The sequence below is a fragment of the Pelophylax lessonae genome (genome assembly GCF_965119305.1).
Source record: "Pelophylax lessonae genome assembly, chromosome: 5".
NCBI lineage: Eukaryota > Metazoa > Chordata > Amphibia > Anura > Ranidae > Pelophylax > Pelophylax lessonae.
In genome coordinates, this window is record NC_138772.1 from 9,751,237 (window position 1) to 9,778,829 (window position 27,593).

At 46.6% G+C, this 27,593-nt stretch overlaps 1 protein-coding gene across 1 annotated transcript in view; it reads left to right on the top strand.

Annotated features, from left to right (window-relative positions):
• Window positions 1–27,593, top strand: part of LOC309557076 (NACHT, LRR and PYD domains-containing protein 12-like) — a 139,645-nt gene that overhangs the window by 38,424 nt on the left and 73,628 nt on the right. The window contains exons 7-10 of the mRNA XM_082259682.1: window positions 882–1,046; window positions 9,086–9,250; window positions 9,590–9,754; window positions 17,440–17,604. Coding sequence (XP_082115808.1) covers window positions 882–1,046; window positions 9,086–9,250; window positions 9,590–9,754; window positions 17,440–17,604 — 660 coding nt within the window. The remainder of the gene's footprint in view (window positions 1–881; window positions 1,047–9,085; window positions 9,251–9,589; window positions 9,755–17,439; window positions 17,605–27,593) is intronic.

Below are 27,593 nucleotides of genomic sequence, written 5' to 3' on the forward strand. Positions count from 1 at the left end.
TTTTTTTACCAAACATATGTAGCATAAAACAAATTGGCCGAAAATGTTAAAAAATTTAGATTTTTACTCTTTTTTTGGGGGGGAATTTCATATACAAAAATGTGAAAAATATTGTTATTTTTGCAAAATTGTCGCTCTTTTTTTGTTTATAGCGCATGATCAAAAAATCGCACAGGTGATCAAATACCACCAAAAGAAAGCTCTGTTTGTGGGGGAAAAAGGACGTCAAATTAGTTTAGGTACAGCGTCGCACGACCGCGCAATTGTCCGTTAAAGTCACGCAGTGCCGAATCGCAAAATACCCCCTGGTCAGGAAGGGGGTAAAATCTTCCGGGGCTTAAGTGGTTAAAATCTATTTTAATATTTAGATTAGAAAGGAATCTGACTGTTTAGAACAGGATTTCTCAACCAGGGTTCTGTGGAACCCTAAGGTTCCTCCTGAGGTTGCTAGGGGTTCCTTGAGCAATGGGCAATTTCTAGAAAAAGGGGGTTTGTGCACCTGCGCCTATGGGTCACCTCAGAAATAAAAAATTGGCAATTTCTGCCTCTCCGAGAAGTTCCCAATGACACCATTGTTCCCTTTAGCTCTCTGTAAGGGGAGTAATTCTTCCCAATGATGACAAGAGTAAGGAGCATTCTTCCCATTGACTGTCATACTAATGTGTCATGAGTTGTAGATTTTAAATTTTTAGCAGGAGTTCCCCGAGACCAGAAATTTATTTTAAGGGTTCCTCTGTCTTGAAAGGTTGAGAAAGGGTGGTCTAGAATAACTAAAGTAAAATGTAATGAAAAATATAAGACCTACTTGGATTTCTTTAAGAGACGATATTGTGTAATGTTTTATTGAAATTATCTTCTGTTCTCATTCTTTTCTTCTATAGTTTGTATGGCAATAACCTCATAGACAGTTCCTCCATCTACCTGGGATTAGGAATAGGAAAAAACGAGACACTAAGAACACTTGATCTGTCTGGGAACAATTTGGAGGGTCCTCATTTCAGTGATCTGATGACAGCTCTGACCACGAGCCGGATAGAGGAATTACAGTGAGTAGAAAGATCAATCCTTTTCAGGAACATTTTTACATCCAAAATATAAATAAATGGAATAAGGAGTTGTAAAGGCGGAAGGTGCATTCTATGCATTAAGATCAAAGCCTCTGTGTGTAGCAGCCCCACCAGCACCCCTACTACTTACCTGAGGTCCTTCTCTGTCCAGTGATGTCCACGAGTCCCTCGGCCATCCAGAAGTCTCCCTCCTGATTGGCTGAGATACAGCCACGGCACCATTGGCTCCCGTGCCTGTCAATCAAAGTCAGTGAGCCAAACAGAAGAGAGAGGGGACGAGGCTGAATGGCAGCTCCGTGTCTGAATGGACACACGGAACTGCAGCTCGGCTCGGGTGCCCCCAGAGCAAGCTGCTTGCTGTGGGGGCACTCTATAGGAGGGAGGGGCCAGGAGAACTGACGAGGGATCTGAGAAGAGGAAGATCCGGGTTGCTCTGTGCAAAACCAACTGTGCAGAGGAGATAAGTATAACATGTTTGTTATTAAAAAATAACAAAAAATGAGACTTTACAATCACTTTAAGACCCCGTTCACACTGGGGCGACCTGTCAGGCGACCTGGTCGCCTGATAGGTCGCCGTAGGTCGCCTGCCATAGAGAAGCTGTGGACCCATTCTAATAGGAGCGACACAAGTCGCTCCAACTTAGAAAAAGGGTCCGGAGCTTCTTTGGGGTGACCTGCATTGACTTCAATGATATGAAGTCCGTGCCGGCCGCTCCGAGGTCGCGGTGCGAGCTGCGCACCGCGACCTGTGAGGTCGCCCCGGCAAGTTGCGTCGCCGCAGTGTGAACGGGGTCTTACTCTCGCATTTATCATAAGGCCAACATCAATGAAACATTCACCCAATATGTAACAAACAACATGATTCACAGAGATAATTCCCACATTCTCAGAGCATTCACCAGCACCTGGATTTGAGAATTCATGTACAGTAGCAGTCCTCTAATATATCCAGCGGCAGCTGTAAGAAGATTTCCATGTATAGTATTTGCCAATTATTCCCTATGGAGACCCAAACAGTTCATGCACATTCACCGTGTATGCGATACATATTCACAAAATATTTTCATAATTCCACAATTTTCATTTATGACAAGGTGTATCAATGGGCAAATAATCTTGGCAAATGTACCTGGATTCACCCAATGTTTTAAAATGTGTCCTTATGATATTGTAACTGAAATTAAACCCTGTTTTTAACTTTAGGCCCCTTTCCCGTGGGTGGACCAATCAGGTTCACCTGTCAGTTTTTTAGGCAGAAAATATTAATGCAAATAAACCTGCGCACCCTGCTAAGCACCAGCAGCTAGCTTAACCACTTGCTGTCTGCTCACTAGAGCTCTACAAGTGGCTCTTGTAGGTCTGACGGCAGACACTGCCCCTTCTCGGCGGCGCGCGCGCCGCCAGAGGCTCGCTCCCGCTGTATTCAGTCACAGCGGGAGTCAGGCCAGGGGAGGAGCAGCGGCAATCGCCGCTGCTCTTCCCCGATCATCGGGGAATCGAGTCTGGGGATCCGCCCGCTTGTGTAAACAAAGCGGGCGGATCTACTAAGTGACAGACAGGGACAGATTGCAGGGTTCAGCATAGCTGAACCTGCGATCTGTCCTTGTGTCACTCAGTCACCTCCCCCCACACATGTCAATAAGCACCAGGCATACTTAACCCCTCCCTCTCCAATAAAAATTAACCCCTTCCCTGCCAGTGTAATTTATACAGTAACAGTGCATATTTATAGCACTGATTACTGTAGTAATGTCACTGGCAACCCCAAAAGTGTCAAAAATGTCAGTCAAGGGTCCGATCTGTCCGCCGCAATGTGGCAGTCCCGCAAAACATCGCAGATCGCCGCCATTACTAGTAAAAATAAGTAAATAAATAAAAATGACAGAAGTCGTTCCCTTAGTTAGTAAATGCAATAACTTTTGCGCAAACCAATCAAAATACGCTTATTGCAATTTTTTTTTTTACCAAAAATATGTAGCAGAAAACAAATTGGCCTAAAATGATAAAAAATTTAGATTTTTACATTTTTTGGGGGGAATTTCATATAAAAAAATGTGAAAAATATTGTTATTTTTTCAAAATTGTCGCTGTTTTTTTGTTTATAGCGCAAAAAGTAAAAATCGCACAGGTGATCAAATACCACCAAAAGAAAGCTCTATTTGTGGGAAAAAAAGGACGTAAATTTAGTTTGGGTACGGCGTTGCACGACCGCGCAATTGTCAGTTAAAGTCGCACAGTGCCGAATCGCAAAAAGTGGCCCAGACGTAAGACAGCAAAATCCTCCGGTGGTAAAGTGGTTAAAACACTAGCAAGAGATACAATAAATGATAAATTATACACACAAGCAGCGCTAGTTAAAGTAAAGCACAATAGTATTAAAATGTTCATCAGAGTCCGGCATGCATAAAGATGATCTAAGAGGTCTTTGAGCATGAACTTCCACACAGGTTTTGGAAACTACACAATAGTGAGATAGAGCCTCCACCACACACTGACTCTTAATGACAGGTATGGGCCATCAATGGTCAAACACAGCAGTGGGTGATTTGAAGGATCACTCAACTAGGGATTCACCGAAATTTCGGCCACCGAAATTATCGGCCGAAAATGGGTTAACATCGCCGAAATTAATATGGCCGCCGTGAGAAAGGAGGAGGGCGCAGCGCAGCGCAGGTTTTAAAAGTCCCGCCTCTGGCCGGCCGACCGCCTCTCAATGACGTCCCTACTACGATCTGTGCATTAGTGAAGGGACATACCAGGTGGGGGGGGGGGCGCTAATAGATACAACTATGTGATCCTTCCCTGTCAGCTCAGTGGTACTGTGTGTGAATGAGAAGTGACCTGACACCGGGCGGGGGGGAGCGGCCGCTAATAGATACAACTATGTGAGCCTTCACTTTACTTACATGTCAGGCACGTATCTCCTCTGACAGGGAAGTAAAGTGAAGGCTCACATAGTTGTATCTATTAGCGGCCGCTCCCCCCCGCCCGGTGTCAGGTCACTTCTCATTCACACACAGTACCACTGAGCTGACAGGGAAGGATCACATAGTTCTAGCTATTAGCGGCCGCTCGCCCCGCCCCCCCGCCCGGAGTGTCCGTTCATTCATATACATCGTGCCGCTGACAGGGAATTGAAGAGAAGTTAAGGCTCACATAGTTACAGATATTAGTGGCCGCCCTCCCTCCCGGTGTGTCACTTCATTCATGGACAGAGAGGGACGCTGAGGCTGATGCGGGGGGGAGGGGGGAGGGGTGAGGCAGCTTACCATTGGTATTAGTATTAATTATGCAGCATGAGGGGGTTAATGTATTGTCACTGCTGCGTTAGTGACCGACCAGTGGCAGTTAATTAACCCCACTGGGGTTAATTAACTGCCACTGGTCGGTCACTAATGCAGCAGTGACCAGCAGTGGCAATACATTAACCCCCTCATGCTGCATAATACTAATACCATTGGTAATTAAATTAACCCCTTGCCAACCCATCACAGTACATATACTGTGACAGGGTGGCAGCTACAGGTGTACGTCTCTGCCTGCTTTTGGCGTATGCCCCTCTTCTACCTATTTTAAAAGTATTTGGGGAAAAAGTCATTTTCGGTTTCGGTTTTCGGCCAAGGGCATCCTGCATTTTCGGTCTCGGTTGCGGCCCAAAATTTTCATTTCGGTGCATCCCTACACTCAACCTTGCATCTCCTGGATGGTATATGAGAACATCCGTAATTCCAATCAGCCAACAGGTAAGAACCGTCAGTAACCAGATCCAGCAATGGGTGAATTAGGAAATCAATCAGCCTTACACCTCCGGATTAATATGTAAAAACATTAGTTTTCCAGCCGACCTAATGCATGAAAAAAGGTCAAGGAAACACGCCCATAGTGTTATATGTTTCAAAATGTTTATTAAAACTAAGACCTGCACTCGCCAAATGGTAGGTAAAATGGGCAGGGTATGCACTGAACAGTAAAACGCTCATCTGTTCCAACCAAAGCAAGTGCTCGATCAAAAAGTGACTTGAGTAGAAGTACTAAAGTATTCAACATTTTTTGTACTTAAGTATTGCAAGTAGTTTTTTTTTTTTTAATTTTGCTACTCAAGTATTGCTAAACCATATTCATGAAAGAAAAGATGTTACAATGACTATTGACAAATCCTTTGCCCTCTACTGACCTCTTTGGGCACAGCTTCCAGAGTACAGGTAAGCCAAATACTTTTTTTTTTAGTAAGTGGAACAAACTAGAGAGAGGAGGGGGAGAATGGTGGGGAGAGGTAGGAAATTCAGGGGCGAGACAAGAAAAAAAAAGGGGGGGAGGAGGAGAAGGGGCCCCCTGGAGAGGACCAGTGCTGCTGTAACTTACAGGCCGCAAATCATTAACAAGGGAGTGATAACGGGTTGACTATCATGGTAGCATGAGAGAGGCATCAAAGTTAGAGGCAGATAATCGGTGATCCAGGGCTTCCACAGCTTTTCATAAGGTGGCACTCTATTCAGTGTGACTGCCACAATTTTACTATGGATGATTGCCTGAGTAATTCTATGTTTCATCGCTAGTATAAATAATGAAGTTTAATAGGTAAGTAAAGTAAGTAAAATTTGAAATTGGCGATGGGCCACTGTCGGATCAGGTGTCAGGGAAGTATCAATAAGAGTCCAAAAACTTCAGACCAGAAGGTGCGTACAATGGGGCAGTCCTACCAAATATGGTTTCCAGGGCTACAATTGTTATCAAGTGTTAAGATCTCCTTCCCATTTACTAACATAGGTCAGGGGAGAGGATGATGAGTAGGTTAGGAGATGCATATAAAGGTCTGAGATATGTCCATGTTTAAGAGGGTCGAATTTGCAGGCTAGTTCAAAGATTGTAAAACTTGGTGTAGAAGATTTAGAAGGTGTGCAACGAGCGAAAAAAATAAATAATTTGTAGATATATAATAAGTTCAGAAGAACGAAGACCATGTGACTCACAAAGTGTCAGGAAGGGTTTAATAGATCTAGCTGAGAAGAAATGGTGGGCTCTGAGCAGCCCCACATCTGACCATGCGAAAAAGGAAGATGGAGAGGAACATGCTGGATAGAAGGAGGGGTTCCAAAGGAAAGAGAGTAACGGGTTATGGAGAGATTGGAGGCCGAAGCAGAGCTTAAGCCTATCCCATATGGCATGGCTGTATTTAATGATGGGGTTGGAAATGGTTCTACGTTGTAGTGGTGATAGCCATAGGAGATTTGTGGTGGAAAGGGGGCCACAATCTACAGCTTCTATTGCTACTAATAGTGGGCTTTCGTTAGTTGCGTGGTATTTAGGGAGCTGCGCTAATCGAGCTGCGTAGTAATATTTAGCGAGGTTGGGCGTGCCAAGATCACCTCTGATCTTACTGGTGTATAATGTAGGTTTAGGCTTGATTTTGCCCCAAATGAATTGAGCAGTCCTACAGTGCAGGATCCGCAGGTAGTAGGATGGAACCTGTATAGGTAGTACCCGAAAGAGACAAAGAATTTTAGGGACATCTTAACAGTTGTCCTGCCCACCCAAGCTAGGGGTAGAGAAGACCACTTTGACATAAGGTTGGTGAGGTGTGTTAGCATGGGGGATAGTTGGCATCATATAGGGCAGAGGGGTTGGCAGTGAATTTACTACCTAAATAGGAAATGTGTCTAGGGGTCCAGGAAAAAATAATTTAGTGCAGTTTAGCATGCAGGGTGGGCGACAGGGAGATATTCAGAGCTGTTGACTTTTGTGGGTTAACTATAAGACCTGATATTCGTCCAAAGCGGGATAGTGTGTCCAGTAAGTTAGGGGATGAGGTCAAGGGAAAGGTCAGGAACACGAGAACATGATCTACAAAGAGGCAAAGTTTATGTTGGTGTCTGCCTAAGTTCAGGCCTTTGATGTTCGGGTTAGACTGGATTAAGAGGGCAAGTGGTTCGATTGCCAAAGCGAAGAGGAGTGGGGAGAGGGGGCAGCCTTTGCGAGTGCCTCTTTCTATAAGATAGAGGTCAGAACGAAAGCCAGGGTAGTATACGTAAGTAAGCTCTAGGGTGTTGGTATAGGGCGGAAACCCATTGCAAAAAATGGGTCCTGAATTCCCAATAGCGTAAGGCAGAATGTAGATAACGCCTGGAGAGTGTGTCAAATTCTTTGCGTATGTTTAAGGAAATAAAGCAGGAGGGGATCTGATGTTTTCGTTTGGGCAAGTAGGGTTGCCGCCTTGCCGGACGTATGTTTATCACCTGCTTGGCGAGAGGGAATAAACCCGGTCTGGTCTTTGTGAATTACGGTGCCAAGGAGAGGGTTGAGGTGAGTCCAAGAGAGCCTTCGTAAGGAGTTTAATATCTTGGTTGGACAATACGGTGTCATCTGTATTTAGTTTGGGGATCATGGAGATAGCCGCTGTGTGAGATTCTCCACGGAAAGTGTGGCACTGTAAAAGTGAGTTGTAAGCCTCAACTAACAGTGGGATAAGGAGGGCTGCAAATTTCTTATAGTAAGTCGCCGATACTCCATAAGGGCTCGTTCGCTTGCGGGGTTTCAGGGTCTTAATAGCTTGGTGTATTTCCTTAGCTGAGAGGGGTTGTTCTAAGGCCTCTTAAGGAGGATGAGAGAGAGGGGAGATGTATGATAGAGAGAAGGTTGTTCATATTGGCCTGGTCAAATGTGTTGGGATGTTTGTAAAGGTCGGAAAGGCATCTTCAAAATTGAGAATTTTCACTGGATTGCACGAGTATGTGTCTTTGGATAGTTTGAGCCTTATAGGTTTGGGAATGCAGTCAACCTGGCAGTGCTAGAGCCAGAAATGTATGCGGTATATTAGATTTTACGTAGAGACCTGCAAAGACGTTTTTCCTCTGACTCTGAGATCAAGTACTATGCACGCTTTTTGGAAGTCTTGTTTGGTTGACCGAGAAGGCAAAGCTTGGAAGATTCTCGGAGCCTTTTGAAATGCTTAGTCGAGGCGTTTATGTTGATGGCATTTCTCGTTACGTAGGTGCGACATCTGACTAATACACACTCCCCTAATGACTGGTTTGTGCTTCCTATAAAGTTAAGGGGGAAATGTCCAAAGACACATTGCGGTGGTTGGACGGCAAGTAGTTAAGCTATACGTACATTATTTGACTTCAATATCTGTAGGGCTGCTGAGAATTGCACTTCGTGGGTCTCCTGGGTTACCATTAGCAACTGACAGTGGATAAACGGCATTAATCAGTCCAGGGAATTTGGGTTTTTTGTGTTTTATTTAGAACTGGGATGGGAGAAGGGATGAGTGGGATACTCCAACTAGTAACTATGCACAAATCTGAGGACAACTGACTGTAGAATGCGGCAAGACTCTCTGACACCCGTCCACTGACTCTAGCCACTGGAGTGGTCCCCTTCCTGGGCAGACCCCTTGGCAAGTTTCCCTGTACTCACTGACACTGTTTTTCAAGAGTTGCTCTGCCTTCACCTCCACAGTCAGCTTCCACTGGACCTCTGGGTTCAACCACACTTTCTGGTCCACTAGGCCAACTGCCTGTGACCACCATCCACAGCAAACAGGAGGAGAGACAACCGTCACCCTCCTCCTGGGACCTGGCTTCCTGCCCAAAGACCCCCTGTCACATGTGCCCTTGGCTTTTATAACGTATCCCAGGATGCACCACTAGTTGTGACAACACACTAAGATAGTTACAAAAGCCTGTGTGTCACTGGCTGGGTTTCCTCCACTGTCCAACATGCTCCCCTATTGGATACAGTGGGGGACACTCCCTCAGTCCAGATGTATCACCCCCTGGACACATGTAACAGGCCTAATTACTAATCAGGCTCCCCTGATAAGCAGACAGAACTATAATTTCCCTACCTAGCACCTACCTAGGAGGGTGCTACATATCTTTATATACATTATATGACTTAAATAGTTTAGGCCAACCAACCTAAATGTGTTGTAATTTGTAAAATAGAAATGTTAAGAAAATTTCTGTAGAGGTTTTATTTTTATTATTTTCTCATCATTCCTCTTTTCTTCGACAGTTTCTATGGCAGTAGACTGACCGATAATTCCTGCACCCACCTGGCATCAGGAATAAGAAATAACCAGACACTGAGGGAGCTTGGCCTGTCTGGGAACAATCTGGAGGGTCCTCATTTCGGGGAATTCATGACAGCTCTGACCACAAGCCAGATAGAGGAATTACTGTGAGTAGAACACAACTGGTTGCAACGATTATTTTCTAGAACCGTTTTGCATCCAAAATATATACATACTTGAAATAACAGGCATCTTTTTTTTCAAGGTAGGGAATCTTAGATTCCCAATGCATTCATCAATGAACCATTCACCTAATACGCACAGGTTACTCTGAACTAGAGTGTCTAAATATAAGTAATTCTCTATGGTGACCCAAACCACTTATCAATATGTACTATATATATATATATTTTTTATTTTTATTTTTTTTTAATAATATATATATTACACTTACCTTCTATGTGCAATTGTATTGTATTGTATTTTTTTTTTCTCTTATTCTACAGTTTGAATGATAACAACCTCACAGACAGTTCCTGCCCCCACCTGGCTTTGGGAATAAGAGATAACCAGACACTGAGGAGACTTCACCTCTGCAGAAACAATCTGGAGGGTCCTCATTTCAATGATCTGATGACAGCTCTGGCCACAAGCCAGATAGAGGAATTGTTGTAAGTATAACAGGATTGATTAAAACCTTACTTTTTAGGGGCCAGTCACTTTGGTTGGGGGGGCCTGTGGAACCCAGCTTACCTGAGAGAGGTTGGGAAATCCCTGTCTCAGGTCCCTAGGCCCCTCTTATGTGTAAGTCACCCTGTCTCTAGTAGGGACACAGGGTGGCCAAGAAAACGATGGACTTAATGGACACAGCATATGGCTTGGATTACTTCAAATGGGACAGTAATAATTAACAACAATATTTAATCCCACTTTACACTATGAGACCTATAGACTGTTGTAGACCATTGCCATGAAGTCTGACTCCTAAATAATCAAAGCATTGCCTTGATGTGTATTCCATGTACTTCAATGTAGGAGACGGACAGACTGATACTGGGGTCTCTTGCCATTGTCTGTATAATAAGGTGTCCTGTTTTTATACTTAGGATAATGTGTAATTTTGTATTTTGTTTTAGCTTTGTTGCCGGGCAGTCTTGTCATCCCAGCTGGTTTAAGTGCGCTGAGTTAATTAGCATGTGAATGATAACCTTGTCTAGATGGGATTAGCCATGAGTCTGCTGTACCTCGTTATCCAACCATTGTGTGATGTTTTGGGTAAATATTCAGGTCATTGTTCATGTAGTGATTGACATACTTCTCAAGTGTATAAAAAGTCTGATTCTTGTTCAATAAAGGAGTTAGTTGTTTTCAGACACATGGAAGCTAAGTTCAGGCTAGTTTTGTATGTAGGGTGGCTGGAATATCTATCTATGGTCAACACTGTAGAAAGCTGTATACTGACAGAAGCCCACAAACACAGTGTGGGTCGGCGGTTCCTGTGACAGGGCCCATTTGCAACCAAAAGATATAAGAAAATAAAATAAATTGGGGTTATGGGGTTGAGTGTTGAATACTAGGTGTATTTAGGGTCACTATACATTTATTAACTATACATATATAAACCACTTTAATTATTAACCACAATTCTCTAAAACCCCTTCATCGCCAGGCCATTTTTTTAGTTTTCAGTGATGTGATAGTTTGATAATTATTTTTTCATGCATTAGTGTACCCAAATAAAACTTGTATAATTTGAGAGAGATAGAAGTCTTTTGGTGGTATTTCTCCTCAGCAGAGCCCTGTGGGACCAAACCCATATCCTGCCTCATGGAAGATGAGGAGCCTGCCTGTAATGTTGCTTCTTGACTGGGTCCTGCTGTGGATGCACCCCTTGGTACATGGTGCAACATGTGGAGTTAGCCACAGGGTGCGGTACAGGTTCAGGACTATAGTCTGTCTGTGCAGAATCTCTCCCTTCAAGGCCCCTGTGGGGATAAGCCCATTGGGGGGGGGGGGGGGCAAAGACAAGGTAGGGTTAATCCCTCATTTGTCCTGCTACCAATATTGTGAGCATTGGGCACTAGCCCGTTAAACATTTAGCCCAGGTTGCCCAGTCCAGCCTACCTCTTTTGGGTGTATTGGAATGGATTCCCACTTGCTGGTTGTTATGGCAGGTACCAGGATTAAATATTTAAAATTGGAGCGATTTTGACTTTAGAACATGCCTGGTATGGCAACTACTGCCAACCAGCAAGATGGCTGTCACGTCCCGGCATGCAATGGCGTTGTGCATCTCCAACTCCTGCCCACGCGTTTCGTCATCAAATGACGTTGTCAGGGGCCCTGGTTGGAAATGCTGATTGTTTCATACAGACATGCAAATTATTCACCGCTACCATGCGAGTGTTATTCCTATTTTTACTGCTTATTAAATTTGGTTTGAGACCCCCTAGACTATGAGGAGTGTTTCTTTGGTTTCCATGCGAGATATATAAGTTCTGGTGGAGAACGATTGAGTGAGCTGAAAAGTAGGTTGCTGTTACTAAAGAGCCCACTGGATTGCTGATCACTGCGCATCTCGACCTTTGTAATGAGGGTCTGGAGTGGATAGTAAGAGGCAGTGTGATCGGGTGTCGGTGGTGGCCTCTTCACATACATTCAGCTGCACTTATACTTATGACTTTCTTCTGACTTTTTTTGTGGATGTGGAATTTTATGAATTTTTAGTATTTTTGAATGTATAGCGCTGCACCACCTTTCTTTCAATCTGTACTTAAATAGTTTTTCCACAATATTGTGTCAGCAGCTTTACTAGAGACTGTGCAAAGTCATTATATATATTAATTCAATTATTTTACTAAGCACAACAGACATGAATCTGTTTTACTATCATCCAATCATGTGCAAGCAAAAATGCTGTTTTTTTTTTTTTTTTCCTTGCATGTAATTGGGTATTCTCACATCACCTGGCTACCTTGGCCTACAAGTACAAGTGCAACTATTCAGGGTCCTAGTCAGTGGCGGCTGGTGCTCAAAATTTTTGGGGGGGCGCAAAAAGAAAAATGTAATAGGTATTGCTTCGCGTCAAAAAACGCAGTAAAAAAATTGCGTGACTTTGAAGTCATGGTACAGGCATGGCACAGGTGATGGTATAGGCATGGCACAGGTGATGGTATAGGCATGGCATAGGTGATGGTATAGGCATGGCATAGGTGATGGTACAGGCATGGCACAGGTGATGGTATAGGCATGGCTCAGATATGGTACAGGAGATGGTATATGCCCCCTTTCAATGCAGTGACCAGCGTACATGCCCCCTTTCCATGCAGAGACCAGTGTACATGCCCCCTTCAATGCAGAGTTCAGCGTGCGTGCCCCCTTCAATGCAATGAACATTGTGCTGTGCCCCCTTCAATGCAATAAACACTGTGCTGTGCCCCCACAATGCAGAGTTCAGCGTGCATGCCCCCTTCAATGCAACTGTGCTGTGCCCCCTTCAATGCAATGAACACTGTGCTGTGCCCCAACAATGCAGAGTTCAGTGTGCATGCCCCCTTCAATGCAACACTGTGCTGTGCCCCCTTCAATGCAATAAACACTGTGCTGTGCCCCCTTCAATGCAATAAACACTGTGCTGTGCCCCCTTCAATGAAATAAACACTGTGCCCCCTTCAATGCAATGAACTCTGTGCTGTGCCCCAACAATGCAGAGTTCAGCGTGCATGCCCCCTTCAATGCAACTGTGCTGTGCCCCCTTCAATGCAATAAACACTGTGCAGAGTTCAGCGTGCGTGCCCCCTTCAATGCAACTGTTCCGTGCCCCCATCAATGCAGAGTTCAGCGTGCGAGCCCCTTTCAATGCAGAGCGCCACAGCATTGTCCCCAATCACTGCAGAGCACCACAGCATTGTCCCCAATGATTGCAGAGCGCCACAGCATTGTCCCCCAATGATTGCAGAGCGCCACAGCATTGTCCCCCAATGATTGCAGAGCGCCAGCATTGTCCCCCAATGATTGCAGAGCGCCACAGCTTTGTCCCCCAATGATTGCAGACTGCCCACAGCATTGTACCCCAATGATTGCAGAGCGCCACAGCTTTGTCCCCCAATGATTGCAGACTGCCCACAGCATTGTCCCCCAATGATTGCAGAGCGCCAGCATTGTCCCCCAATGATTGCAGAGCGCCACAGCTTTGTCCCCCAATGATTGCAGAGTGCCAGCATTGTCCCCCAATGATTGCAGAGCGCCAGCATTGTCCCCCAATGATTGCAGAGCGCCAGCATTGTCCCCCAATGATTGCAGAGCGCCAGCATTGTCCCCCAATGATTGCAGAGCGCCGCAGCATTGTCCCCCAATGATTGCAGAGTGCCAGCATTGTCCCCCAATGATTGCAGAGCGCCAGCATTGTCCCCCAATGATTGCAGAGCGCCAGCATTGTCCCCCAATGATTGCAGAGCGCCACAGCTTTGTCCCCTAATGATTGCAGAGCGCCACAGCATTGTACCCCAATGATTGCAGAGCGCCACAGCATTGTACCCCAATGATTGCAGAGCGCCACAGCATTGTACCCCAATGATTGCAGAGTGCCACAGCTTTGTCCCCCAATGATTGCAGAGTGCCAGCATTGTACCCCAATGATTGCAGAGTGCCAGCATTGTCCCCCAATGATTGCAGAGTGCCAGCATTGTACCCCAATGATTGCAGAGTGCCAGCATTGTCCCCCAATGATTGCAGAGTGCCAGCATTGTACCCCAATGATTGCAGAGTGCCAGCATTGTACCCCAATGATTGCAGAGTGCCAGCATTGTCCCCCAATGATTGCAGAGTGTCAGCATTGTACCCCAATGATTGCAGAGTGCCAGCATTGTCCCCCAATGATTGCAGAGTGCCAGCATTGTCCCCCAATGATTGCAGAGCGCCAGCATTGTCCCCCAATGATTGCAGAGCGCCACAGCTTTGTCCCCCAATGATTGCAGAGTGCCAGCATTGTCCCCCAATGATTGCAGAGCGCCACAGCATTGTACCCCAATGATTGCAGAGCGCCACAGCATTGTACCCCAATGATTGCAGAGTGCCAGCATTGTACCCCAATGATTGCAGAGTGCCAGCATTGTACCCCAATGATTGCAGAGTGCCAGCATTGTCCCCCAATGATTGCAGAGTGCCAGCATTGTACCCCAATGATTGCAGAGTGCCAGCATTGTACCCCAATGATTGCAGAGTGCCAGCATTGTCCCCCAATGATTGCAGAGTGTCAGCATTGTCCCCCAATGATTGCAGAGCGCCAGCATTGTCCCCCAATGATTGCAGAGTGCCAGCATTGTCCCCCAATGATTGCAGAGCGCCAGCATTGTCCCCCAATTATTGCAGAGTGCCAGCATTGTCCCCCAATGATTGCAGAGTGCCAGCATTGTACCCCAATGATTGCAGAGTGCCAGCATTGTACCCCAATGATTGCAGAGTGCCAGCATTGTCCCCCAATGATTGCAGAGCGCCAGCATTGTCCCCCAATGATTGCAGAGTGTCAGCGTGCGTGCTCCGTTCAAACTTACCTGGCGGCGGCGCGGCTCAGCTTCTTCCTCCTCTTCTGCGGCGGGTCCTTCTCCCTCGTCGTCTCGGCAGCGGGAACCGGCGGGCGGCCTCTCCTCTTCTCCGAGCGGCGGTGACGGTGAGTGATTGACGCACGCACCGGCACCGCCCCCATTGCGACGTCAGCGATATCCTGGATGATGATTGGTCCAGGCTGTAGACTGGACCAATCACAGCCAGGATATCAGAAAGTGGGGGTGTCCAACCGCAAAGACTTGCGCCCAGGATACCCCCCTACCTCCCCAGAAGGCAGCCAATCGGCGCCTCTTCTGGGAGGTAACCCCACCCCCCCCCCCAGCCACCAGTTCCTTGGGTTCAGGCCGGCGAACCCAATTTTTTTTTTGAACAACTTTATTTGTTCGTTTTGTTTTTTTTTTTTTTTCTTTTTTTTTTTTCTTTTTTTTTTAGGGGTAGGGGGGCGGCGCCCTGGCGCCCCCTATGCACGGGCCGCCACTGGTCCTAGTACCTTTCACTCTGATAGTTTCCCCCAACTCAACTCAGTGGTCACACCAGCTTCTTAATTGCTTTCTAATAAAGAATTTTCTACCACAATGTCAGAATTCATGGGCAGAATTTCTGTTCTTTTTCCATCTAAATGTTTTGGTGCACCTTCTCAGTCCCCAGTGTCTGGGCCCAGGTAAATGGGCTTTTCACCTGGAGGTTTTTCAAGCCCTTTGGGGGATGGCAGTGTGGATCTTGCAGCATTCATATTTAACAACAAACTAAACAGGGATCCTTGGGCCTTTGCAGTGGATGAAGTGGTTATGTCATGGGATCAGTTTAGTCTGATCGATGTCTTTCCACCCCTGCAGATTCTCCCTCATCTTTGCAGGATCAAAAAGGAGGGCATTCCAGTGATCCTCTTTGCACAGAACTAACCTAAGAGGACACTGTACTCAAACATGCTCGGGCTCCTGGCAGATGCTCCATGGGCCCTTCTGGATGGCCAGGCCTTTGGTTCTAAGGCCTGGTGTTCCATTCTTCTTCTTAGTCATTGACTTTTATGGTATAGATTTTGAAGCCCCAATCCTGAGAGGACAGGACCTTTCAGATTCAATCTTTCCTACCCTTGAAGACCAGAGGGTTGACATCTTGAAAAAGCAACCATTGTAACTGGAAAGGCTGCTTTGCTTTGTGTAAGTCACGAAACTTTCATCTCAGAACGTACTTTGTGGGACATATTCAGTCCTTACAATCTGGTGTGGCCCAAATATGGGTTTTAAGCAACACTTAGGGACAGATCTCTGGTTCAGCCATTCTGTCTTAGAGACCTATCTTACTCTCTAGCTAAGGATTTTGTTCAGGGATTAGCTCAGGGATTTTGTCTTTCTGTTTTCCTGTGTTCCCTTAATATGGTTAATTTGGCAACCCTTTAAGCCCTTTAGAAATACTCCCTTGTCTGACCTTACCTGTCAAGTGGCGTTTCTTGTGGCAATGTCAAATGGCCTTTCTTGTATCAGTGTCTCATCTTTGCCTGAGTGCTGTGGACATTTTCTATTGGCTGTCCAGTGGTGGGGTCGTCTCAGAATTCAGAAGAAGAGTGACATCATTGCAAGGGAACTATCAAAACTGGCCAGTGAGGGACAATCTACAATGCTATGTTAGTGATCCTTTACACCTGGAAACAATGCTGGTGAGAGACCTGGACAGCAAAATTGGGTGAGTATAACATGATATACCAGGTAAGAGCAAAAAAGAACCTTGTAGAGTGGGTTGGAGTGTGTGTATGTGTGTGTGTGTGGGGGGGGGGGGGGGGGGGACCTACAATCGGAAAGAAGAGAAATTCCTAGCAGCACATCAGAACATAATGCTCCCACACATACTATACTTCAATAGCAACTGTAAGCTTGTTTTAATTACTAAAGAAGGCTGTAAATGTAAGTGCCACTTCCTACGTATCATATCAAAGATATCAAAGACAAAAAACTGGTTTTAAGTTTGGAAGGACTTTGAAGGCACCACAAAATATATATATATATATATTGTATACATTTATTTATAAAATCAAAAAATATTTATACACAATTTTAAAATCTTAGTATAAAAACCACCAGTTTAGTAACAGAGATCTCCTCATTTATATTTATCCTCATAACCCACTTATTGGAGTACATTCAATTATTTATGGAACCAGTCCTCTGTATGTTTCAAATTAATATTACACTCCTCTAGTGGTTAGAATGATGATAAGTTGCTCAACACATTTTCCAGATCACCAGTCCACTACATCAGGAGCCAAGAGGTCTAAAGTTGTACTAGATCCTAAACTTAAAATGCCAGAAATACGGGCACTCCCCTAGTGTAGGGAAGGAGCATCCACGTGGGAACAGGTATGAGGGTGGAGGGTGACCTCTTTCCCAACCTCATGGGAAGTCCATCCCAGCTTGGCATTAAAGCAACCATTTGGGAGCACAGACCACATGGCTTTTTGACGGCTTATTTTGATATCCGTATATGGAGGACTAATTTTACTAATCTCTGCATTGCTCTAGTTATTTTTCGACTTTTTTGCAATTTTATACCTCAGGGAGGAATATGTATTGAGTTGGTGATGCCCCCAGATGAAGTGCCATGAGGGTTGAAAGGGGTGATCTATTGAATAAATAAAGATATTTTAAGGCTTAAAAGTCTTGCCAAACGTAAAACCAGCTTTTTTTGTCTTTGATGTGAGCGCAAGGTTTTGTTGTTTAGTTAAAATGGTATTGTGCTTTAAAATTTATTATTGAGGATTATTTTATTCAAATTATTTTCTTCTCTTCTTCTACAGTTTGAATTCTAATAACATGATAAGCAGTTCCTGCACCCACCTGGCATTGGGAATAAGAAATAACCAGACACTGAAGAAGATGGACCTGTCCTATAACAATCTGGAGGGTCCTCATTTCAGTGACCTGATGACAGCTCTGACCACAAGCCGGATAGAGGAATTACTGTGAGAAGAATACAGATAATTGTAACATTTTTTGGGGACACTTTTACATCTAAAACATATCCTGTATAACAGGGTTTCCCAACCAGGGTTCCTCCTGAGGTTGCTGGGGGTTCCCTGAGCAATGGGCAATTTCTGCCTCTCAGATAAGTTCCCAATGACGCCATTGTTCCTTTTAGCTCTCTGTAAGGGGGGTAATTCTTCCCAATGAGGACAAGTGTAAGGAGCATTTTTCCCACTGACTGTCACACTAATGTGTCAGGAGTTGTAGATTTTTCATTTTTAGCAGGGGTTCCCCGAGACCAGAAATTTATTTCAAGGGTTCCTCTGTTTTGAAAAGGTTGAGAATGGCAGCTGTATAATATATAAAGAGAAGAACATTTCTGGTTTCCTGTCAGAAAGACTGGATGATACTTGCGTCCATTCAGCTTTTCACCTTTACTGAGCATACCATGCTCCATCTTCTTGTCTTCTGTCCTCCTCAGTATTCCCTCCCCTCTCTCTGCTTTCCTTTGTAGAAAGACATCTTCTGCTTTCTGTAATCAGTACTGAAGACTTCCTACAAACATTCAGCTTTACACTCTTAGGGTCCTTTCACACGGGCTTTCCGCCTGGCGGACTCTGATTTGCTCAGTGGGGGATTGATCTGCCAATCCCCGCTGAGCAGGCGGATGACAGATCCGTCTCCGCTCACTGTCCTGAGACAGACCTGTCAGATCCCCCTTTTCCTCTATGGGAGATCGGATGAAAACGGACCGCCTGTCTGTGTTCATCTGACCCTATCCGATCCCATCCTCCAGATGGATGGAAAATAGGGTTTCCCTCCATCTGGGTTTCACGGACAGGATCGGATCGGATAGCAGCGGGTGTCAGCGGACGTGTCAGCGCTGACATCCACTGCTCCATAGGGGTGCATTGAGCATCCGATCCGGCCCCCCTGAAAAACTGACAGGTGGACCTGATCAGAAAGCCCGTATGAAAGGGCCCTTATAGTGCATGAAACAGCTCTCTCTCTGCTCTCCTTCTCAGTGTTGAACGCAACCCTCCAACCACCTCTTCATTGTAATGCTACATAGTCCCATTGGTGTGTGCAGCCAAAAGTTTACTATGCTTCCGTTCAGTATGAACACAGGAGCGACCGGTACAGATCACTCACTTTTTTTCATTCAGAAAAGGAAAGGGCCGTAAATGAAATATTTACTGGCCCCTTCCCCTGCTCTCCATCCTGAAACATCCCCCATAGCAGCCAACAGAAGAGAAGAGGAGGGAAGGTGGCAGCACTGCAGGGGGGAGACAGGGGGGCTAGAAAGCAGGGGAATTGGCGCCGCACAGGGTGATCAGGGTGTGCCCAGTCACACCTGGCACACGCCTATTCATAGTCCTCATGTATGTCTCTGCACTTTGTTGCCTTTCTGTGCCCTGAACAGAGTGTTCAAACATTGCAGTGATTACATGCCCAGGGAAGAGAAGGCTGTGGGCCATGCTCAGACACAACTTGGGTGGACACAAACAGACAGAACGTGCGCAGTCTATGCACAAACACTGTGCATCGTCAAGGAGCAAGTGGCCGATGATGTGTTCAAATAACTCAGCTGATTCCTCCATGCCTGATGCTGGGGCTATGGCAGGAGTAGCTGTGGACAAGGAGGCAGATTTAGCCACTCTGGCAACTGAAGTGGACTGCGCACTACTCTCTGCTTGGGTGATGGAGGATTAGGAGGATGAAGATGGTTTAGTAAGCCAGTCCAACACCTCTGCATGCTGTGGCTGGATAGCATGGGCAACATCACTAAACAGAGGAAATGATGCCCTGCCTGAGGACTGACCGTGTCCACCTTTGCCTGTGGGCACATAAAGCTGCTGGCCCCCTCACAGTGCCATGGGAAAGTCTGCCTCTCCTTATTGGCCCCACAGACATGATGGGAATGTGCTTATTAACAAAATGTAATAACGATGTGGAAATGTGTACGTGGATGCACTTTAATCAATGAAAAGTGGTGTTTGGTGCTCTTTAGTCACTACATAGACACACTCCACCGACACTACAATACACTGCTGTAAAACTACACTAACACACAGAAATATACTGCGTTAAATGTGCACTAATGCACAGAAATATACTGCGTCAAATGTGCAATAACGCACAGAAAAATACTGCGTTAAACGTGCAGTAACACACAGAAATAGTGCACGTTTAACATAGTATATTTCAGTGCGTTAGTGCATGTTTAACGCACTGAAATATACTGCTGTAAATGGCATGTAATGCACAGAAATATACCACGTTAAACGTGCACTAACGCACAGTAATTTACTGCATTAAACGTGCGCTAACTCACAGAAATATACTGCATTAAACATGCAGTAACACACAGAAATATACTGCATTAAACATGCACTAACGCACAGAAAATTACTCCGTTAAACGTGACTAATGCACAGAAATATACTGCTTTAAAGGTGCAGTAGCGCACAGAAATATACTGCATTAACCACTTAAGCCCCGGAGGATTTGGCTGCTCAAAGACCAGACCCTATTTTGCGATTTGGCACTGCGTGACTGTAACCGACAATTGCGCGGTCGTACGACGCTGTACCCAAATGAAATTGACATCCTTTTTTTCCCACAAACAAAGCTTTTTTAGGTGGTATTTGATCACCTGTGCGATTTTTTACTTTTTGCGCTATAAACAAAAAAAGAGCGAAAATTTTGAAAAAATAACAATATTTTTCACATTTTTTATATGAAATTCTCAAAACAAAAAAATGTAAAAATCAACATTATTTAACATTTTAGGCCAATTCATTTTCTGCTACGTGCGCTCGCCCCCTACAGGCTGCAGGGCGAGCAACGTAGTACTACGTCGGTTTGCCCGGGAGCAGCTGACTGCCGCAGTAAATATACTGTAGGCAGTCGGCAAGTGGTTAAACGGCACGTAATGCACTGAACTATAATGCAGTAAACCTACACTGACAAAACAAACTGACACTAAAGTAAAAATGAATGTTCACTACCCTCACACTGACTGAACTATCACTAGATTCAAACTACACTGATATTCTACACTGACAATAGAATCAGAATAGCACACTAACTCTCTAGTAGCACTGAATAGAGCCCTGTTCTATCTCTCTCCATGCCAATATCACAATGCAAGAAAGAATAATTTCTCTTACGTCCTCCGACAGTCGCCGCCTCTTCATATTCGTCACATATGGGGTATTAGACTTTGCTCCGAAGGAGTAGCTAGGCAACAGAATATGTTAACATTAAAGCTTTTAACATATCCCACCCTCAAGGGGTGGTCCCCTCAGTCAATACCCTCCTACTTCCTGCAACCATATCTCAGTTTCAATGTCTAGCTTGTCAGGAGTGGCTGGCTCTCTCTGTGCTGGGGCTTTGTGCCCCAGACTCTTTCTTCTTTTTTGATTTTTTGTTTGAGTTTTCTCTCTACCTTTACTTAGCTGTTCTTTTTGTCAGCATTAATTAGTTCTTCGGATAAAGAGGATCATGCGGGCTGGGTCTCGGGCTGATCCCCCTGGTCGCAGGTCGTGGGTCAGTGGCTTCCCAGCCTGCCATCGAGCGTTCAGCCAGGTAACGCTCCTGGCACAGTGAACGACCCATCCCTGTTCGGTGCAGGGATGATTGGTGAGGTGGCTACCTCACTGGACGCTGTGCGGTTTCTTAACCCCCATTCTGTGCGTCTTGTATGCGACTCTCCCTGCCTCATGTGCAGCGGCTTGTTCGCCTGTGCGGGTCCCCCACGCCATTGTGAGGTAAGTGTATCTATGTGGGGACCTGTCTGTCTGGGGGGGTGTCAGTCTGGGACTGTGTAACCTGCCTCTGTTCTCACTGTTTGTCTCCCTATCACTCGGCTGCATGCTGTGGGCTGCAAGGGGGGGGGGGAGCTGTGTGACACTATGTGTGTCAGCCTTGTCAGTGTGAGAAGCTGGGTGCTGTGGGGCATGTTTTGTGGCATGTTTGGGCACTATACAGCGATCGCTGCGGCGATCTAACATGTTTTTTTATACGTGGATAACATGTGTGCATTACTGTACTGTGGAGCGGCGGTTTCGGCGCCAAACGGTGCCATTTTGCCTACACTCGCTCCGGCCGCATGTTCTACATGCATGGCGGCCATTTTCTTGTAGCCTCCCATAGGCTTTAATAGAGCTCCCTGGCCGCATCACTTCCTCTTCTCCAGGATACACCGATCGAGGCAGCAGCAGCGGCGAGGGTCTCCTCAGGTTATATCCTTCCTATCCATTGCCTGTGTCAGTTTTATTGTCCCTGTGGGGGTCTCATTGTGCTTGTGTGTAGTGCGGTGGGCTGCGCTCGCCGCGCTTGTTAAAGGGGCAGTTAACCCTTTATTATCCGGCATTTGTAATTGGGGCAATGGATTCTCAGGAGGGCAAATTTCCTACCGCCTTGGTGGAAAGCCAGGGGACCGCTGTTTCCCCCCCAGGGGGGGATTTAGCCACTATTGTGGCTGGCCTTGCTGCTCAGGTGCAGATGCTGGTGGCTGCTCAATCTACTAAGAGACCCAGAGTTTCTCTTTCCTCTGATTCTGAGGGTGAAGGTGATGGGGCTGTTATGGCGGGGGCCTCCTTATCGGGGTCCCGCTCCTCCCTGGATCTAGTGGGGTCCGAGGTGGAGGCTGAAGTTGAAGGGGTTGATAATTCTCCCCCTGGCTCGCCTGAAGAGCTTGCAATCATGGATGAATTGATTGCTTCCATAAAACAAACGCTGCGTTTGCAGGATGAAGTGTGTCCCCCCGCTGCCTTGGCGGCTTATGGGACGCAGAGAAAACGCAGGACGCCGCAGGTTTTTCCCTGCAATGATGATTTTCAGCGCGCTGTTAAAGAACAATGGCGCAATCTACGCAAACCTTTTGCTGTACCTAGTAGGTTCAAGCTGCGTTATCCTTTCTCGCCTTCCACTGATGAAAGGTGGTGTGTGCCTCCACCAGTGGATCACGCAATTGCGGTTTTAAACAAATCCACTGCGATTCCTGCAGAGAATTCCCCTGTGTTCCGTGATGCCAAGGATAGGAGATTAGAGTCTCTTGCCCGTCATACTTATTCTGTTACGGGTTCTATGCTTAAGGCTCTGTTTGCCTCTCTCATGGCGGCCCAGGCGGTCGCAAGTTGGACGCAGATGCTTAGGCGCGTCCTAGTGGCCGATTCGGCCTCGCCGGCAACCCTGGATATGGTGGATCAAATCCACCAGGGTGTCATGTATCTGTGTGATGCGGACTTGGACCTAGTCCCGTTGGCTGCACGTGTGCACAGCGTGGCGGTGTTGTCTCGCCGTCTGGTTTGGTTGAAATGTTGGTCGGTGGACCAATCTTCACGTAGGACCTTAGCCAATCTGCCTTATGATGGGTCTCGCCTTTTTGGGGAGTCCTTGGATGTGTTGATTAAGGGGATCACCGGAGGTAAGAGCACTCTCTTGCCCCATTTCCCCAAGGCTAAGGGGGCTTTTGGGAAGAAGCATGCTAATTTTCGGCCCCCTCAGGGGTCCTTTCGTGCCTTTTGGTCGCACTACAAGGGCAAACCGTTCAAAGGTCAAGGCTCTCAGAAGAAGCCCTGGTCTGGGAACCAGAAGTCCGGTCAATCCGGATCCGCAGCCCATAACAGTGCGGCCTGAAGGGGCGCGCTCACCCAGTTTTGGGGTGGGGGGATGCTTGCTCGGTTTTCTTCAACCCTGGTTGGCCCGTGTGCGGGACAGATGGGTTCAGGAGATCGTTCGATCTGGTTGCAAGATCGAGTTTCTCTCTCGGCCGGAGAGCAGATTTTTTCCCTCAAATCTTCAACTGTCTCCAGAGCGTTTACGGGACCTGCACCTGGCGGTGCGGGACCTGAGGGCTCAGGGAGTGGTGGTTCCGGTGCCTCATCGGGACAGATTTCGGGGGTTCTATTCCAATCTGTTCACCGTGCCCAGAAAGGAGGGCAAGGTTCGTCCAATTCTGGACTTGAAGGCTCTGAACCGCTCTGTGCGGGTTCGCAAGTTCCGCATGGAATCCCTGCGGTCGGTGGTGGCTGCCCTGGTTCCGGGGGAATTCATGGCCTCCATCGATTTGAAGGATGCGTATCTTCACATCCCCATTTTCGAGGGTCACCAGAGGTACCTTCGATTCGCCATTGCGGAGGATCACTACCAGTTCGTGGCGTTGCCTTTTGGTCTCGCCTCGGCTCCGCGGGTCTTCACCAAGGTGCTTGCACCGGTTCTGGCATTATTGAGGGCCCAGGGCGTTTCTGTCCTGGGGTATCTGGACGACATTCTGGTTCGGTCTGCGACCAGCCAGGGTCTGGAGAAGGACCTGTCTGTCACGATGCAAACTCTGCAGGAGTTTGGTTGGACGATAAATTTTCCAAAGTCGACACTGAGTCCGTCGGTTCGTCTTCCCTACCTGGGAATGATTCTGGACTCGGTGCAGGCGAAGGTCTTCCTGCCGGAAGACAAACTCAGAACTCTTCAGGAGGAAGTCAGGTCCCTCAGGGACGTTCCGCACTCGTCTCTGCGGACGTGCATGAGATGTCTGGGATTGATGGTCTCGGCCTTCGAGGCGATTCCCTTCACCCAGTTTCACACGCGGGGTCTCCAAGCGGAGATCCTGTCCATGTGGGACGGGCGACCTCAATCTCTGGATCTTCTAATCTCGTTGAGTCATCGCACCAGAAGACACCTTCTGTGGTGGCTCCAGTCCCCGATGGTGTCCGGGGGCAAGTCGTTTCGTCCTATCTCGTGGACGGTAATCACCACGGATGCCAGCCTGTCGGGCTGGGGTGGTGTTCTGGGCGTTCTGTCCGCCCAGGGGACTTGGTCGGAGGGGGAGTCCTCCCTTCCGATCAACATTCTGGAATTGCGTGCGATAAATCTCTGTCTTCATCGCTGGACGGACCGGCTGCAGGGCTGCCCGGTTCGGGTGCAGACGGACAATGCCACGGCGGTGGCCTACATCAACCACCAAGGGGGCACCAGGAGTGCCCGAGCGGCTCGAGAAGTGGCCGACATTCTGTCTTGGGCCGAGACTCATGTCCCGGCGATAACGGCGGTTCACATTCCAGGGGTGGAGAACTGGCAGGCGGACTATCTGAGTCGCCAGACCCTGGATCAGGGGGAATGGTCTCTCCACCCAGCTGCCTTCCAGATGTTGTGCGCGAAGTGGGGTCTTCCAGATGTGGACCTGTTCGCGTCTCGTCTCAACAACAAGGTGAGGAGGTTCGTGGCAAGGACGCGCGACCCTCGGGCAGACGCGTCGGACGCGTTAGTGGCCCCGTGGCATCAGTACAAGCTGATGTACGCATTTCCACCGATTCAGTTGCTGTCCAGGTTCCTTCGCAGGTTACACTCGGAACGCAGCACGGTGATTCTTGTGGCACCGGACTGGCCTCTCCGGTCCTGGTACGCAGACCTCGTGAATCTGGCGGTCGACGCCCCGTGGCGTCTGCCTCTTCGAGACGATCTCCTGTCTCAGGGCCCGATATTCCATCCTGCTTTACAGTCGCTGGCTTTGACGGCCTGGCTGTTGAGACCGAGGTCCTGAAGGAGAAGGGTCTCTCCCCGGAGGTCGTTCATACCTTGATCAACGCGAGGAAGTCTTCCTCGGGGAAGGTTTATTACCGTACTTGGAAGGCCTATTTTGCCTGGTGTGAGTCCAGGGGGTTTTCACCCCGCACATACGCGGTTTCCCGAGTGCTGTCCTTCCTTCAAACGGGTGTCGATCAGCGTTTGGCGCTGGCTACGATAAAGGGTCAGGTGTCTGCGCTGGCCGTTCTGTTTCAACGTCCCGTGGCTTCCAACTCCTTGGTTGGCACTTTTGTTCAGGGAGTGCGGCATCTGGTTCCTCCTAGGAGGGATCCTCTGCCCCCTTGGGACTTGAATCTCGTTCTATCTGTGTTACAACGTGCTCCTTTTGAACAGATCAGGGAGATCTCGTTGTCTATGTTGTCCAAAAAGGTCGCCTTTTTGGTTGCGATCACTTCGGCTCGCAGAGTGTCGGAGCTGGCGGCTTTGTCCTGCAAGTCTCCGTATCTGGTTGTTCATTTGGATAAGGTGGTCTTGCGACCTAATCCTTCTTTTCTTCCGAAGCGAGTTTCGGAATTCCATCTTAAAGAGGTTGTAAACTCATAATTTTCACTTTAGCTTATTCTAATCTGCAGAAACAAAGCAGTTGATAGATGCCTGTAAAAGATTTCTTACTTGTTTATTCTTCCTGTAATCCTTCCTGTAATTTTTTCTGACGTCATCTGCGCATGCTCAGTGTGTTATCTAATCCACAGCACATCTGCATGCCGTTTCTGAACTCTCCCTGTTCTGTCAGGGCACAGCTAAGTCTCGCGATTAGCTATGCCATTCTTTCCAGCTTCCTGTCATCTCACAGGGGGAGTGAGCATGACAGTTTACACAAGGGGAGGGGGGAGGAGGGAGCGAGTGAGTGAAAATTCCAAGCATTCCAAGACAGTGTGAGAGACTGAGAGAGCATGTCTTACACAGAGAGTCTTACAACTACAGTAAGGGCGGAAATGACGGCAGCAGGGGGAGCATAAAACAGGAGTAGACATGGCGCTGCCTACACCAAGGAAGAGGAAAAAGATAAACTTTAAAATAAAGGTATTTCTAGACAGTTATGATGTGAATATTTAATGTGAAATGTAATTATATTGCATGTACGTTTAATACATTGTAAAAGTTTGATTTTCATAGATGAGTTTACTTCCTCTTTAATGAAGATATTATCTTGCCTTCGCTGTGCGCGAAGCCTAAACATCCAAAGGAGGTGAGACTACATTCTTTGGATGTTGTTCGGGCGATAAGGGTTTACCTTAAGTCGACTGAGTCTTTTCGAAAGACTGACTCCTTGTTTGTTCTTCCAGAGGGTCCTCGGAAGGGCATGGCGGCGTCGGCCTCTACCATCGCCAAATGGATCAGGCAGACCATTGAACAGGCCTATGCTTTGCAGGGGAAGGTTCCCCCTGTGCCTGTGAAGGCGCACTCTACTAGATCTCCGAGTACGTCTTGGGCCTGTCGTCATGGGGCTTCAGTAGCCCAGGCAGTGATGTATAGTAACGAAGTAGAACTACTTAAGTACTGTACTTAAGTACCGAAATGCGGTATCTGTACTTTCCTAGAGTAGAATTTTTTTCTCCTACTTCTACTTTTACTTCACTACATTTTTTCGATGATTTCAATACTTCTACTCAAGTATTTTTTTTTTGTGCTGCATAGTTACTCGTTACTTTTAAAAAAATTACCACTGCCAGAACAGTAGATGGCAGGTTTCATAAAGCTCAAAAAAATGTGTATAATGTCATTTGTAAATCAGCGCATACGAAAATAAAGGCTGTGTATAATAAAAGCTGCTATACCAAATCTTTCCAATAAAAAGAAAATATGAAACAAACAAATAAATGGTGCTACAGCGCTTAAAGTGCATCAAGAAACTGCTAAAAAACACAGGTTAATCATTTGAATAAATCATTTGAAATAATAAAAAACAATATGATGTTCAAACTTTTGACTTCTTTCTTTAATAACTACATAACACAGTACTTGTACTTCTACTTTCAGTACTTGAGTAGAATTTTTTTTTCAAAACTACTGGTACTTTTTACTTTTAGTACTTAAGTAGCAAATTTTTTGAAAAAACTACTTGCAATACTTAAGTAAAAAAAATGTTGAATACTTTAGTACTTCTACTTAAGTAACTTTTTCTGCGAGCTCTTCCACTTCTACTTAAGTCACTTTTTGATCGAGCACTTGTACTTTTACTCAAGTAGAAATTTCGAGTACTTTATACAAGTCTGAGCCCAGGTGTGTAAGGCGGCGACCTGGTCGACCGTGCACACTTTCACAAAATTCTACAAGGTAGATGTTCAGGCATCGGCGGATGCTTCCTTTGGCCGCAAGGTTCTTAGTGCGGCAATCCCCTAGGTCCCTTGTTGGGGACCTCTGGCTGTTGGGATATGTTTTTTTATCCCCTGGTTAT